General features: G+C 36.8%; 1 protein-coding gene and 1 long non-coding RNA gene across 2 annotated transcripts; one reads left to right on the plus strand and one right to left on the minus strand.

Moving 5' to 3' along the window:
* Positions 1 to 9,484: 9,484 nt before the first annotated feature.
* On the minus strand, positions 9,485 to 10,442 carry LOC113311492 (glycine-rich cell wall structural protein 1-like). The gene is made up of 2 exons (XM_026560326.1): positions 10,420 to 10,442; positions 9,485 to 9,728 (listed from the first exon to the last, which is right to left on the minus strand). The coding sequence occupies exons 1-2, from the start codon at positions 10,440 to 10,442 to the stop codon at positions 9,485 to 9,487; spliced, it is 267 nt and encodes an 88-aa protein (XP_026416111.1).
* A 47-nt stretch (positions 10,443 to 10,489) lies between these two features.
* On the plus strand, positions 10,490 to 11,715 carry LOC113308591. Its single transcript, XR_003339926.1, has 3 exons — positions 10,490 to 10,751; positions 10,844 to 11,012; positions 11,400 to 11,715. It is a non-coding gene; the product is annotated as an uncharacterized LOC113308591 (long non-coding RNA).
* The last annotated feature ends 3,418 nt before the right edge of the window (positions 11,716 to 15,133 follow it).

Raw genomic sequence — 15,133 nt, forward strand, 5'->3', positions numbered from 1 at the left:
CCCACCAATTCTTCTTCATCTTCCATTTCTAGAGATCGAAAACAACATTAACTCCAAATATTCATCTGAATCACCAAGAAAACCTCCAATTTCATAACAAATCCTCAATTTGAACCTTCACAATCTCAACAAATCTAATTCTCAGACCCATCTTCATTTTCTGCTCGATTTCCATCTCTCTATTTCTCTGTCTATTACTCTATCTAGTTTCTCGACAATAACAGCAGCTGCTGCTTTTCTCCTCTCTTTCAGATAAAATTGCTTGGTTCATCGTTAAAACCCAAGTGAATAGCGGCTAATGGATATGAATGAATCGTATTTTCTTCTTCTTCTTTTTTAATGGTTTGTGAAGGGTAGATAAGTAATATTGACGCATTTTCTTGACTTGATCAACGATTATAGACTAGTTTGGTGGGACCTGACGGAATACATAACAGTTGTGACACTTCATAAATTAAAAAAAAAACGGTGGCATTTTCTTAAACCGGAAATTGGAAGTGTGGCATTTTCTAAGGTTTTCAAATCCTCGAGTAGGATAATTATTTAAAGAGGAATTGAGGTGCTCTAAAATAATTTCAGCATCGGTAAGATTAGTCGCTTCATCTGAAAGGTCATACAGGTCTGCGAAGATAACTAAGTAAGAAGTGCGAACGATCACATAAAAGAAAAGAAGTAAGAAAATATAAGTTGCGTACCAATGAGTTCCTTGTTCTTTTCTCGAGTTTGGAGAACCAATTGAGAATTAGTTAAATTCTCATTTCTAAGTTTTGTATTCTCGCCTATAAGATTTGCATTTGCATCCGAAAGATTGGAATTCTCATGTCTCAGTTTGGCATTCTCATCTTGCAACTTGCGAAGCTTTCTTTAATTGTCTAAAGAAATCGCATAAGATATGTGAGCATTCTGTGAAAATGTAAAAGAGGCATTATAAGTAAAATAAGAAATATTAGGGAAAAGATAAAAGACAAATGTTGCAGAATATTACCAAGCCATTCATCGCAAATTGAAAATCTGGGTTTATCGCAAAGGAAGCTCCACGAAGAGATCGATCTCCCCAATCTTGAAGTCACGATTGAAGCAGTACAGATCCTTGAGACCATATTGAAGTCACGATTCGTTTCATCATCCTCAAGAGTAGCAAAAGCATCTCCAGAAAAAAGATCAGACAACTTCTTCCGATACGAATCGATCGATACCTCTTCTTCAGAAACAAAAGTATCTCCATCTGAAGATTTTGAACTTGAAGAAGAATCATATCTCGCACGCTTAACGAAGTTGTCTTGGATACAGATTTTGACGTGGGTTTCTTAGGAGTGCTCTTGCCTTTGCCTAAAGTTTTGTCATTCAAAGGATTCACCTACACGAATAATCAAGATAAGAAACAGAGGCAACAATATTGTTAAAAATAGAAAGTGTGTTTCTTACTTCCTTATTCTGCGAAGTTGATACCTTGCGCGAAATACTGACCTTTTTGGCATTCTGCGAAAGAGAAGAAATAAGAGATAAGAAAGAAAGTTATGAGAATTTACAAATTAGATCAAGAGGATCACATACCGCTACTTTTTTTTCCTCATTTGCGAGTAATTTAAGCTCCCAAGGTTGGTAAAGAGAGAAATCTTCGGGCAGAGGATTGTCAGAACCGTCCACATCTTTACCAGATACAAAGGAACCTTCTAAGATGACAGGGCAATTAAGCCAACTAGAATCATTGGATCTACGAGCAGCACGGTTAAAATTTCAATTCCAATCAACATCTCGCATAATTTTCTTATCTTCAGCGATACCATCTACTCTCCTTATGCGAACATCCCATTTAGTTACGTTACTTTTCATAACAGTGACGTAATAGTTATTAAAGAAATTATCGAGAGTATAGTCAGCAGGATCTATAATTTTATCACGATGACCCTCTTTTCGCACTTCATCAGGGTAAGCATTTCCAAGACCAGTTGCGCGACGAGCATACTCTAAAGGTATCCTAATAGCATCACCACTCAACTGAAATATTCCTCGTGCGAATATATCATCAACAAGAATTCTATAGAAGAGAGAAATCTCGGGGTTATATAGAGGAATTGGTAGAAATTGAAGTTGACCTAACGCAAAGATGATTTTTCGATTATTCCATTGATCATATTTGATTAGATCAAGGTTAAGTTTTGATGCGAAATTAGATGAAGGAGGAATAGAGAGTTCATAACCCCTCTGATTGAATTCAGTTTTTAATCAGCTAAATTCAATCTCCATGTTTTTACCACCAGGAGCCATTGAAGAATGGGAATGAAGAGTATAAACTTGCAGAGAAGGTGAAGAAGAATAAAAAAAATAAAAGGAGTAAGGTAGAGGAGAATATATAGGAAAGCGCGACCCATTTTTCAAGATTTATTCTCATTAATGCGAAGAATTGAACAGAAAGGATCATATAGTTAAAAAGGACGTGTCGAAAGATGAGTGGTTAAAAGGACACGCGTACATAAAAAGAGCTTGAAATAAGGGAAATTGTCGGTAAAATAAAACATAAAAGGATTAACATGTGCGATGATATGAGATGGAAGTTTCTCATATCGCTCACTCTGAAGAATAAGCGAAATGAGAAGAGGAAAAATGTAGGAGTAAAATACCGCACACGTTAACAATCAAGCGAACTAAAGAATACAACCTAAGAGAATAGCATCGCACACAACAAAGTTGAGATGACGCGCCAGATGATGTCAGCAAAGTCACGGGTAAAGTGTGAAGAACTGTGCGAAGAGGTACGCTATGCGAAGATGAGCGATTGTATATGAGCGAATGTGTCACATAGTGATCCCGAAAAATAATGGGTTTGTTAGCTGTCATCCACTATGTAAAATCCTATATAAATGAGAGAGGTCATTACTTGTAAGGGATTCTAGAGCGAGTCTTGATCAAGAAATAGAGAGAGAGAAAGTTAATCTAAGTTTCAAGTTAGATCGTTGTAATACTTGAATCTATTTTGTAAACATTTCCAATACTCAATTAATCAAATAAGAATTCATGATGATCACTTAGTAATTGGATTAGTTTGAGTGGAGTGTAGTTGTAAGAAAACGTACAACTACATCTAGCATCAGGACTTATTGTGATATGATTCCTAGCCAGAATGTAGCAGCACATGGAAGTATTTACTTTTAGTGGTGGAAAACAACTGGAGACTTATAGTTGACACAAAACTAACATCCGAATTTAGCATTCATTTAAAAACAGGTCAGCGATTTTAGAATACTTAGCAAGTTCCGAATTCAAGCTAGCAACATTCACTAACGTGACACACTCCTGAAATTCTGATGATTTACTTGTGTTGCATATACAATGGAGAAACAGACGATTTGTTTGTTTTTGTTGCACCTAACAGGAGAACATGTCGGATTAGTACTCTAGTATGACTAATGAAAATATGCAACTGCTTAACAAGTAAAAACATGCATTTATACAGGTCACGGTAAGAAAAGATCCCATGCCAATATCAGAGTCTGTTGAAGGATTGCATCATTGCAACGGTAGGTTCCGCTTCAACCATCCTAGTCATTAACTAATCGACGATTCCTTTTAATTCCAGCATTATTACTTGCTTGCCAACTTCACCTTCGGAAACCCAGAAATCAAATCGGTCAGCATTTCTAAGCCTTACCTTCTTCAGCTGCAAATTCTTAAACGCCTGCACATTTGTGTGCCAAACACCTACAACCGTATCTACCATCTGAAGAGTGACGAGTACTACTATTGCATAGACCATCTCAAACCACCTTTAACATTAGAATCCAAGGTTGCGGACTCAACTAATTGCCTCGAGCTAGTTATCTTCCCAGCATCGCCCTTCACTGACGCTGGCAAAATGTGCTAGCTGTGCAGTAAAATGAATGAAAAACTGATAGGGTTAAATGGCAAAATGCCCCAATTTGGACTACAAGGTTGTGAAAATGCCCCGGACGTTAGGCAAAAGATCAAAATGCCCCAAAACAGAATCAAAATGCCCCAATCTGTTATGTTTTCCGTCTGACATGGTTAAGTGGTCAAAATGGTAAGCGTGTGGCCCCGCACGTGTAAATAAATATCATTTATACCCTTCTGTAAAAAAGCCCCACAAGCACGTGATTTTGATTCCGTTTGCCACATTTAGTTAGATTGCGACACATGGCTAGACTAAAATTGGACGGCCATAGATGAAGTAGTTATATTTACTGAAATGGATGTTTCTTTTTCTAAAATGACCAGCATGTCCTGTTAACTAGGATTGCGACACGTGACTATTCTTTTAGTTGGACGGCTGGAGATTTGGTTGTTATATTTACAACAATGGGTTTTTTTTTAAGAGAATGACCACCGTGTCCTACAATCTAAGATTGCAACACTGAGTTCAAATCAACGGCTACAGATTTCGACCGTTTTAAATCCGACCGTTCTACATTCCGACCGTTGTAATAACAGACACTTTCTTGTTTCTCCTGACTTATATAAATGGGGAATTTTCACAACCTTAAATCAGTATATTGGTTTTTTTTCTTCAAAATGTCTGCTAGCTCAAGTGAGAAAATGAAAATGGTAAGAGCAATTTCAAGATTTTTTCAAAGAAGAACATAGTTAAGGGGTGAGTATCTTATCCATCTTACTTTAATTTTTACTTAATTTGCAGGAATGTGAGATGTGAAACCAAAGTAATCATCAATCAATTGATTGTCCTTGGATCTACAATAGGTGTAAATTAGTTCCTTGTAATGGTATTCGGAAACTTTTAAATTAAAGGTCAAAGAAGGTGCTAATTCAGGGAAGAAATTCTTCTCTTGCTCTAATCCTATGTGTCCATACTTCGAATGGTTTGATGATGCTATTAAAACCATGACACCTCAGTATAAAGGAGGATGTAAAGCTTGTGTTGGTGATCACAAATTTGATGATTGTCCTTGGTCATATACTCCTTGTATCAACCCCAAATGCAATTCAACTAAGGTGAGGATGTTAAACATAGCTCAAACATCATGGAATTATGGTATTGGCTACCTAAAATGCAAAAAATGTGAAGATTTCCAATGGGTGTCTGATGCTATCTTTGTGGAAAAACAAAAGCAATCTTATAATTCTGAAGATCAAATTTGTGCACAGTTTAAAGACAAAGTGAAGGTAAAGTGCATAATTAGAAGTTAATGTATGTAAACAAAAGCAATGTAACAAAATATTGTCAACATTCATAAAACAGAACTGAGTACTACTATCTCTGATATTACTGATATTTGGAGTTAGGCTTTCTAACCCTTTTTGATGGTGGCTCAGAAATGTTGATTGTTTGGCTAGAAATATTAACAGTACCATGATAAGTCTGGTTAAAACAGGCAGATGAAGGTGTAGAAGAAGTTGATGGATGTGTTACCTTCCTTTTGGTTGCAGTGGAGGAGGATGTTGTTGATTTCTTTGATGTTGATGCAGTTTTTCCTTTTGACAATGGTGGTACCTCAGCTGATTTCTTTGATGCAGATGATGTTGCTTTCTTTGATGCAGATGATGTTGCTTTCTTTGATGCAGATGTTGATGCAGTATTTGGTGCAGACAAGGCCTTCCTCATCTTCTTTGTTGGTGCAGCAGTAATACAGAACTCTTCCCCATTAACAGAACACTCCATTCTCACTCCTTTCTTCTTGGGGTTGGATCCAACTGGAGGACCTTGACAGGTTAGAATGTTATGATCAAGACCTTTACATACACTGCACTTTGTTACTCTTTTGCGCGTCTTGTTCTTCTCATACCAGGACTTCTTTCTTTTGACACAAGGTCTTTCCTTATCTCTCAATCTGTGTGGATGTATAATCTTGATACCAGTCTGCAAAAGAAATAAGGTTAGGGTTAGTATACTTTAAATGCACAGATCTAGAGAATAATGAAAAAATAATAATACAATAAAGTAAATGGACAAAAGATTCTCAAAACAATGAAAAAAAGATTCTCAAAAACAAGAATACTTGAAAACAGACAATGGAAAAAGTTAAAGAATTTGAAAGAAATTTATGGTTATCAAACCTTATTGGGATACTCATCAATGTCTCCCAGTGGTGTTATTGACCATGAGTAGGTGGTCCTATAGTAGTCTACTGTGTAGTATTTACTGCAGTACCTGCACACATAATAGATCCAATCACTCATCATACATTTATTGCATAACCACATTCAACTATTTAGGTCTCATATCACTTAGCCCACTAACACTAACAGTCTTATTAAGCCTTGGACTCCTCCTAACCTCAACCCTTTTACTAACAGTTTTCTTCTTCACTGGACTCATAAAATTAGTCATACCACTTACCTCACTAACACTAGTAGTATCGCAAACAAAACCCCAATGTCTAATTGTAGGAATAATTATAGTGAACCACAGTCTTACCAAATTGTCTTTATCTAGTTTCCCTTTATTCCAAAATGAAATAAACATCTCATCTGATTCACACTTATCATATGGATTCCCATTATCATCATTAAATAAAAACAGTTCTAGTGTAGAATTCATACCCTGTTCATTCACCAACCTGCTCTTTAGCATAGCCATGAAAGCTTCTCCACCGGTACCAACTTTACAACCAAAACAATAAAGGTCCTTAAACCTCTGTCCTATATCAGAAATCCAGAAATTCCTATCCTCACTACCCATTCTGAAACATTTAACAAAAATGAAACAATAATCAGTTATAACAGTACACACATGCACTATCTAAACCAAGTAATACACACATACACTACAACACTTTCAAGTTAATACATCTACAGAGAATTGAATAATCTGATATCTAAAACAAAGTAAGTAAAGACTTACTGACAAAACCAATACAAATTGTAAGTCTCTAATCTAGCTTACTTACTAGTATCAAATGAAGTTGAATTTCCAGATTTCAAATGACTAATATATTCCAGCAGATACATTATTGAAATTCACAACTGAAATTTCATATCCAATTGCTCACACTTAACCAAAATTCACAACTAAAATTCTCACGCACAGAACATGACTAATATATTCCAGCAGATACATTATTGAAGAGAACATGACTGAAATTCTCATGCCATGCCATCACAGTAATCAACAGAATAGACAGAGATACACAGAATTCATAGACAAAAAGATGGAAAACCCCCTAAATCATCTGCTAAAAATTCAATAACCCAAAATTCCCCTAAAAATGGAAAACCCCCTAAATCATCTGCTAAAAATTCAATAACCCATTTTTTTTTGAAAATAATCCAATACCATCTGAAAAACAATCGAATTAAAAGAATCAGAAGAGATGAAACTTACCCCAATTGTTGGAATTGGTTGATGAACCTCTTTTTTTTCGATGATGTTCTTCACTGAAAAGAAAAGAGATGATGAAATACTGAAACCCTAAAATCTCAGACAACAGATAGAAACATATACCTTCTAAGATGAGATATAAAATCAGTTAATCAAAGCTCCAGATTCGACGAACCCTAAAATGAAATCGAAAAAAAAAGATATTAGATAAAACCCTAAAATCTGATTTAACAGATAGGAAAACCTAAAATCGAAAATCTGATAATGACTTACACAGACCGAAATCCTAAACTCGATTAACGTTACACAGTTCTTCAAAGATCAGATGATTAACCTTACAAAATTGAGAGGTCATCTTATAGATTATTAACGTTACACTGTTCTTCTCCGTCTCATCTATCTTCTCGATCTGCAATTTCACTATTCTTCCCCGTCTTCAATGTCTCTCTATGTCTCTCCCTGTCTCTCGATCTCTCTATCTCTCTCTCACTCTCTATATCGATCTGGTATCTCTCTTTCACCAAGGTTGAAGACACGAATTGAAGTATTCTTACGAACCACACGTGTGGTACAGGTGTCTCAGCCCACTTGTCCATCACATTCCACGTGTTGCCAGTTTAGATTGCACGCGTGTCATCTGTTTGCAGTGCACACGTGTTATGAATTTATTATCACACGTGTGACATCATGTCGGGCGGTATTTATGTACAAGGGCAAAAAAGACATTTCACAACACAGTTGACCAGTCAAAAGTTATCAAAATGCCCCATTTTGACTATTATAGGTAAAAATAACAGAATGGGGCATTTTGATCTTTTGCCTAACGTCCGGGGCATTTTCACAACCTTGTAGTCCAAATTGGGGCATTTTGCCTCTTAACCCAAACTGATAAAAGAAGACTTCACCAAGTTGATACCCCTATGCTGTGGCAGTATTTAAAATGAAAAAGCTGGATACCAATCTCTTTAACTTCCTTCACTACAACTTCCCATTAATTCTTGCTACCGGCATCACTTCAACAATCACAATTGCAACTAGTGATTTATCATTGACTCAGGTTTTTTAGCCGTACACTTATGTATATTCCTTTTGACAGTATAACAAGAAAAATGTCAAAACCACCACTTCTGAATGTAATGATTTGTTTAGTCCATTCTTTTCTGGCCCATCAATGACAAGTTATGGCTTTTTTTTTTCTTTCGTATAAGAAAAAAACTAGATCAGTAAGAGTTAAAAACTTAGGGTACATCCCATTAACGCTCGATATAGAGTTTAGGGCAAAAATTTCTGTCCAGCGTAAGGATTTCAAAAAAGAAAACTAGGTGGAAAGCTATGACCGGTTGGTCAAGCGACCTAGGAAATGAAGCTACATTACCTATGGAGCCCCGGGGATCTTATCCTAAATACATTTAGGGCTAAGTGGCAAAATGTCCTAAAATGGACCCTAAGAGCAACTGCAGTGGTGCGAGTATAACCAAAGATTAAAGACCAAAAAAAACGATCAAATTTGAGTTTAGTTTGGTGTGTGACGCTACAGGTAGAAGACTAAATTTGGTCGAGCGTGCACTATACGTTCGCCTGGTGTGGGGCGTAAACTATACGTACGCCCGATGAGATTCCAAAAAAAAAAAACAAAAAAAAAAATATGGGGCGGAGGTATAAAGCCCGCCCCATATACAAAGTAAATTAAAAAAAAGAGTGGGGCGGAGGTATAAACCCCGCCCCACCCAAAAGAAAAAAAAATAATAAAAATAAATGGGGCGGAGGTATAAAACACGTCTGGTGTGGGGCGGGATTTTATGCACGCCTGGTGTGGGGCGGGATTTTATGCACGCCTGGTGGTGGGGCGTTAACTATACGTTCGCTCGACTATAATTGGTTTTGGTCTTGGTCTTGGACCAAATATAGTCTGAGATTTGGTCTTTGGTCCGGATTTTAATCGATAGTCTGTTCGCTGTGTCTCGTTTTTTAACCAAATATTTGGTTATACTCGCCCACTGTGGTTGCTCTAAGGTTGTGAAAATGCCCCGCACATTAGGGAAAAGATCAAAATGCCCCATTCCATTAATTTTGGGGTATTTTGATCAAAAATGGGCATCTTGACCGGTCAATGGAGTTTTGAAATTCCATTTTTATCCTTCTTAACCAAAACGCCCCAATCCGCCACTATCACCGCCACCACCAAACGAACAATCACCAATCACCATCGCTGCCACCATCACCACCACTACCACCGCCACCCCTACCATCACCATCCCCAACACTACCACTAGAACAACCACCACCAACACCACCGTCATCGCCATCGCCGCCTCTACCACTACCACCGCCACTATCACCATCGCCGCCACCACCACCACCATCAACGCCACCACCACCTCCACTATCACCATCGCTGCCACCACCAATACCACCGCAGCAGCAGCACCACCACCACCTGGATCATAAATCCTGAACCCCAAACCCAGAACCCTAAACCCTGAACCCTGAATTTTAAACACTAAATCCTGAATTGAACAATGTACCCTGAAGTGCAATTTCGATTACTTAACTCTCTCTAACAGAAAATCTAACGGAATTAGGCATTTTAATCTTTTCCCGGGGCATTTTCACAACCATTGGATCCATTTTGGTGCATTTTGCCACTTAACCCGTACATTTATATATGAAATTTTTGATCCAACGGGTGGTTTGAGTATCCATATGTACTTCGAAAGGGAACGGTTCGGGTTTACAGTACTCCCTTGAATAAGGTTTGAACGGTTCGGGTTTACAGTTCAATACGAGGTAATTATCAGTTGTGTTAAATTAATTTGGTGGACACCCTATTAAGTCCGTTTTCAGCTTAAATTATTGGTTGCGGAATCAGGTAAGTCAAGTAAAGGTTCTATGCATAGTGAGCTAGCTGATTTATATACATCCTATGGTTTTTCCAACACTGCATCTAAGTTGGCTCATCCGCCTAAAACCATTGAGGTTACTTGGTATCATCCGTTGTATGGATTGTCTAAGTTGAACGCCAACGGTGCGATGTGATAGTTTGGTCTTTTTGAGGTCAGACTGACCTCAGACCAACATATCTCTACCCAATAAATATGTTGGTCGAATCTCATCAATTATCTTCTAACCGTTGGATGGCCCTCTCTTCCATATGTATGCCCTATCAAAAATATTAGGTCTCCTCTCCTTGAAAACAAACTCAGCCGTCTTATAAGTTTAAAACTTTCTCTTTCCTCATTTTTCATTCCCTGTTCAATTGAATCAGATCTGAAAATTTTCTCCCTATAAACTTGTTTCTGAAATTGACAGAAGAAGAAGATGAAACTCTTGCCTTGTTTTCTGATAAAGATCTCATTCACACGATGATTTTTCCTCTCGTAACAAAGTTTTCATTCCCAAATACGGCCTTGTGAAATGGTCCTTTTCTTCTGTTCAACCTCATCACCTTCTTTTGATTCTGGTAAACTGTTCATCTATTTTTTCTAGGGTTTTTAATTTTTACTACTTTGATGCTTAGCTGACTTTGACTTGGTGAACTTTGCAATTATACAGAGGCATCTTGTGCGACAGAGGAAGATCCATACTCTTTTGCTTGACTTTTTGGAGGTTTTGTCGACTGCAAATTCATCTAGTATAATCCACCATAAAAAGGGGTAATGAAACTGAATGGTGCTGTGCGTTTATGCCTTCATCTGTTGAATATGGATCAACCAGTAGCAAGGTAAACTCTTCATTTTCCTTTTTTTTTTCTTCAGGATTTATAATTATTTGTTCAATTTTTTTATTTTAGAGTTTCGGCAAATTTTGGTAGTGCTGATGCGCTTTACTAATGCAATGATGTTAATCTGGCATATAATTTGAAGATATGGATGTGTAATTTCGGAAAGGTTTTAACTTCTTAAGTCTGTTATGACATTTTGGTAAAGATTGTCTCCATTTTATACCTTTAGATTTAGAAACAATGTCGCTACATTTCTTCATTGGGATCCTTGTTTTGTAAATCAGATTGTATACTGTAGAATAATTGCTGAAGGGTATACTGTTTGATTAATCTTTTCTCCTTGGCAAAACAAGTCTATAATATAGTCTGGAATCGATTGAATTGCAGAATCTTAAGTGACGACCTTACACCCAGGCAGCTTCCAGCGTGTGCAAGAATTTAACTGACAAAGGGAATTAAATTGGAACTGGAAACTTTATATGTGGGATGCCAGTGTTGCTAACGTTGGAGTTGGAGCGTGTGCAAGAATTTAATTGGAACTGCAGCCATAAACTGATCGTTCATACCTCTATGATTTGTGGATTTTCCAAACTGACTTAAATATCAAAACTTGCATTTTCATATTATGTTGTGGCTTATAAGTTTTATATCACTTTGACAGTTCTATATGACATTTGGATCCTTGCTTTTTACTTGGACATCTTTTCCTGTTTCAGTTTTAATCTTTGAAGTTTAGAGTAATTAGACTTATCTGAGTCTCTGAATTGATTGAAATGTTTGGTCGTTGCATTACCCACTACTCTCTATTAGCCTTTGCCTATTAAATAAGCTTCATTTTGGATTGATTTTTTTGGTTCCCCAACCACAAGCTAGTCATAGAACATGAAATGAGGCTATTCAAAATTGTTGCGTGCATTGGGTTTGCCTCAGGTGTCTGCTAATTGTTGCTTGTATTGGGTTTGGAAAGAGGACTAGCTGAGTAGGTTACAAGTTCACTGCAACCAGATGTTTGTAACTCAGCTCATACTACCCTAATTTAAGGAAAACTAGTTGATCGGAATGATAATCACAACTATGAGATCAGTGGAACCACTAAAGTTTTAATTTTTTTTTTCTGTGCATCGCATAGGTGATAAGTTCACTATGCAAAGGGCTGAAGTATAAGACCCCGACCATAAAATGCACATATACACAAGTGTACTTGAAAAATTTCAGTCTCACTTTGGATCCACCAAATTTTTATTTTCTATCTGTTGTTGGAGTAGACAAGAGAACCAAGCAAAGAGAGAACGTTCAATGGAATTTCCTTTGTCCCAGAATATTGCTTAACTATATGCATCACAATTCTCAAGGTTATACATAAGCAATGACATGATACATGAGCCTAATCATTTATGGGCAATTTTTTCAAACCTCTTGAAAGCCTGTACCCACAAGGCCAAGGGATATGCTGGTCAAATCTCAATTATCATCTAACCGTTGGATGACCCTTATATCTAAAGACTTAAAGGCCTAGACAAAAAAGACTCTCACGTTGAACGGTGAGGAAATCCTCGCTTCTTATTGGCCGAAATACGTTTTTTTTTGAGTTTTGTGAAACGAGCGTTTTGGTGAGGACACTTGGCAACGTATGATTGGTTTAAAAATTTCTTAACTTAACGTGTTTGGAATTTTATGGAAGTCCAAATTCGAAATTGAATACCTAGGACTTTTTTTTTCTTTCCAGACGCAGCTTTCCTAACAGGATTACCTAAACTAGAACATACCCAACTTGAAACAATTTCCCAATCCGACTTCTAGTGTCTTGCTGCACGTCTTCTATATAAGAAACCTTCACTGTTTTTCTCCCTTTCCTCATGCAAGCTTATGTTGCAACCGTAACAATAAAACACTAAAAGAAGATGTGAAGAAGTTAGAAATAAAATTTCTGAAAGGTAAATAAACACTCAATTGATAGTAAACAGAGGACAGAGTCACATGTTCAACACGTTGTCCTTAACACAATAGTTGACTGTACGCCTCAAGAATGAGTGATGCCTATACCCTGTGGTCAAGTTGTATCCAGGATAAAACTGCCCGTTGCAAGTATTGTTAGCACTACAATACTTACCCACTCATACGAACTCAACAACAATGGCACAGAAGAAATGAAAATACCACACAGAGGGAGAGAGACGAAAAGAAGAGGATAGTAGCTCTTCTGGACACAAATTAGAATGAAGAAACCAGAAGGTTTATATAGTGGAGAATAGAGATAATCGATAATAATGTGCATTAAGAGTGAATTAAAGAGAATATAATTTTGTAATAAAACCAAAATAAATTTTCACTAATTCAAGATTTTCCAAAATGTTAAAAACAGTTACGCAATAAACTACACATTATGTCGACATAAAAATAAAAACGGAAATAAATAAATCCTCTCCAAGTCATATGCCCCCCACATTAAATACAAAATTTATTTTGATATTAAAATATTTAAATAAATATTTCAAAAGAGTTTTGTCCAAAAAGGTAAGTCTTGTTAACCTATATCCACGGTGCAAGAACGAGCCCGAGTCCAAAACTCAAGCCTTAGTGGAAACAAATATTGTTTATCCCACCCGTTCCACCCACATTGTTTGTCTAACTATCCATAATGGAATAGTTAATAGTGGAGCTCCTCTTTAGTTATACCCTATGTAGAACTAAATGTCATATTTCATTCACTCATAAGAAAATGAGCAAGTGTCCTTAGAGACTCAAAGGTCCATTCCTACTAAGACTACAAAACCGAAACAATAAAACTCAGTTTCTCCAACAATCCCCCACATTAATGAAATATCGATAAAAATCAGAAAAGGGAAAGCGAGAAATACCACTTAGACAAGAGGTGTCTATGAGGTCTTGAATCTTTGCTTAGTGAGAAATTGTCGGAACTACTTGATGGACAGTGAACGCGATGTCTTGAACTGCCATCGTTTGGTGTAATCCGCGATAATAACCACACGTGATATCTCTCTAGGTGTTGTCAAGTTCGTGCCGTTGTGTCCTTTTTGGCCCTGGACAAATCCCGTTTCTGTGAATGCTCTAGAGAATCAGCTCTATTCTCATAGGAAGCGACCCACTTCCACATTCAGATAGGTGAGTTTCATCAAGAGTGTTTACTGCTACACCCCACTTCAATCTTAAATTGAAACTACAGAGGTCATTAAGACTTAATTGAAAGTCATCCTTCACATGCAGTCACACTATCACGTCTACACCATAGGGAAGGGACAGAGAATGAAATTCTCTGATAGAGTTTACCTAGACCCGCCACAAATTAGTTTTCTTATTCAAAACCTTGGCAAGGTTGAGTATCCTTCATGGAAATTGAAGTAATTGTACAAAATAATCTCATTAAATAATATCAATCTAAATCTAAATCTAAATCTAAATCTAATAGTGTTTACCCTATGAACCCACCACAAATTAGTTGTTTCATTCAAAACCTTGCTGACTGGAGACCCTTTGACATTATATTATCTGGAACTTACTAGTTTGTTTAGAGAAGTGAATCTCAATCTAATAACATCCTTTAGACACAAGTTCGTGTTATTATCCAACGAAATATCCGAAGTTTCTAAAAAAAATCGGATTTGTGTCTCAGAAACTGATTCGTGACTCGAAATCTTCCGATTTGGTGCATTTATTGTTATTATCCAACGAAATATCCGAAGTTTCTAAAGAAATCGGATTCGTGTCTCAGAAACTGATTAATGACTCGAAATCATCCGATTTTGTGCACTTAGTGTTATTATCCAACGAAATATCCGAAGTTTCTAACAAAATCGGATCCCTGTCTCAAAAACTGATTAATGACTCGAAATCTTCTGATTTTGTGCACTTAGTGTTATTATCCAACGAAATATCAGAAGTTTCTAACAAAATCGGATCTCTGTCTCAAAAACTGATTAATGACTCGAAATCTTCTGATTTTGTGCACTTAGTGTTATTATCCAACGAAATATCAGAAGTTTCTAACAAAATCGGATTCGTGTCTCAGAAACTGATTAATGACTCGAAATCTTATGATTTTGTGCACTTAGTGTTATTATCCAACGAAATATCCGAAGTTTCTAACGAAATCGGATTCGTGT

The sequence above is a fragment of the Papaver somniferum genome, chromosome 9 (assembly GCF_003573695.1).
Source record: "Papaver somniferum cultivar HN1 chromosome 9, ASM357369v1, whole genome shotgun sequence".
NCBI lineage: Eukaryota > Viridiplantae > Streptophyta > Magnoliopsida > Ranunculales > Papaveraceae > Papaver > Papaver somniferum.

Coding starts and splice junctions, on each gene's coding strand:
- LOC113311492 (XM_026560326.1), bottom strand. CDS start 10,442: ATGGAAGAGAGGGCCATCCAACG. Junction 9,729..10,419: donor GAAGAGAGGGCCATCCAACG/GTTAGAAGATAA, acceptor TTTATGATCCAG/GTGGTGGTGGTGCTGCTGCT.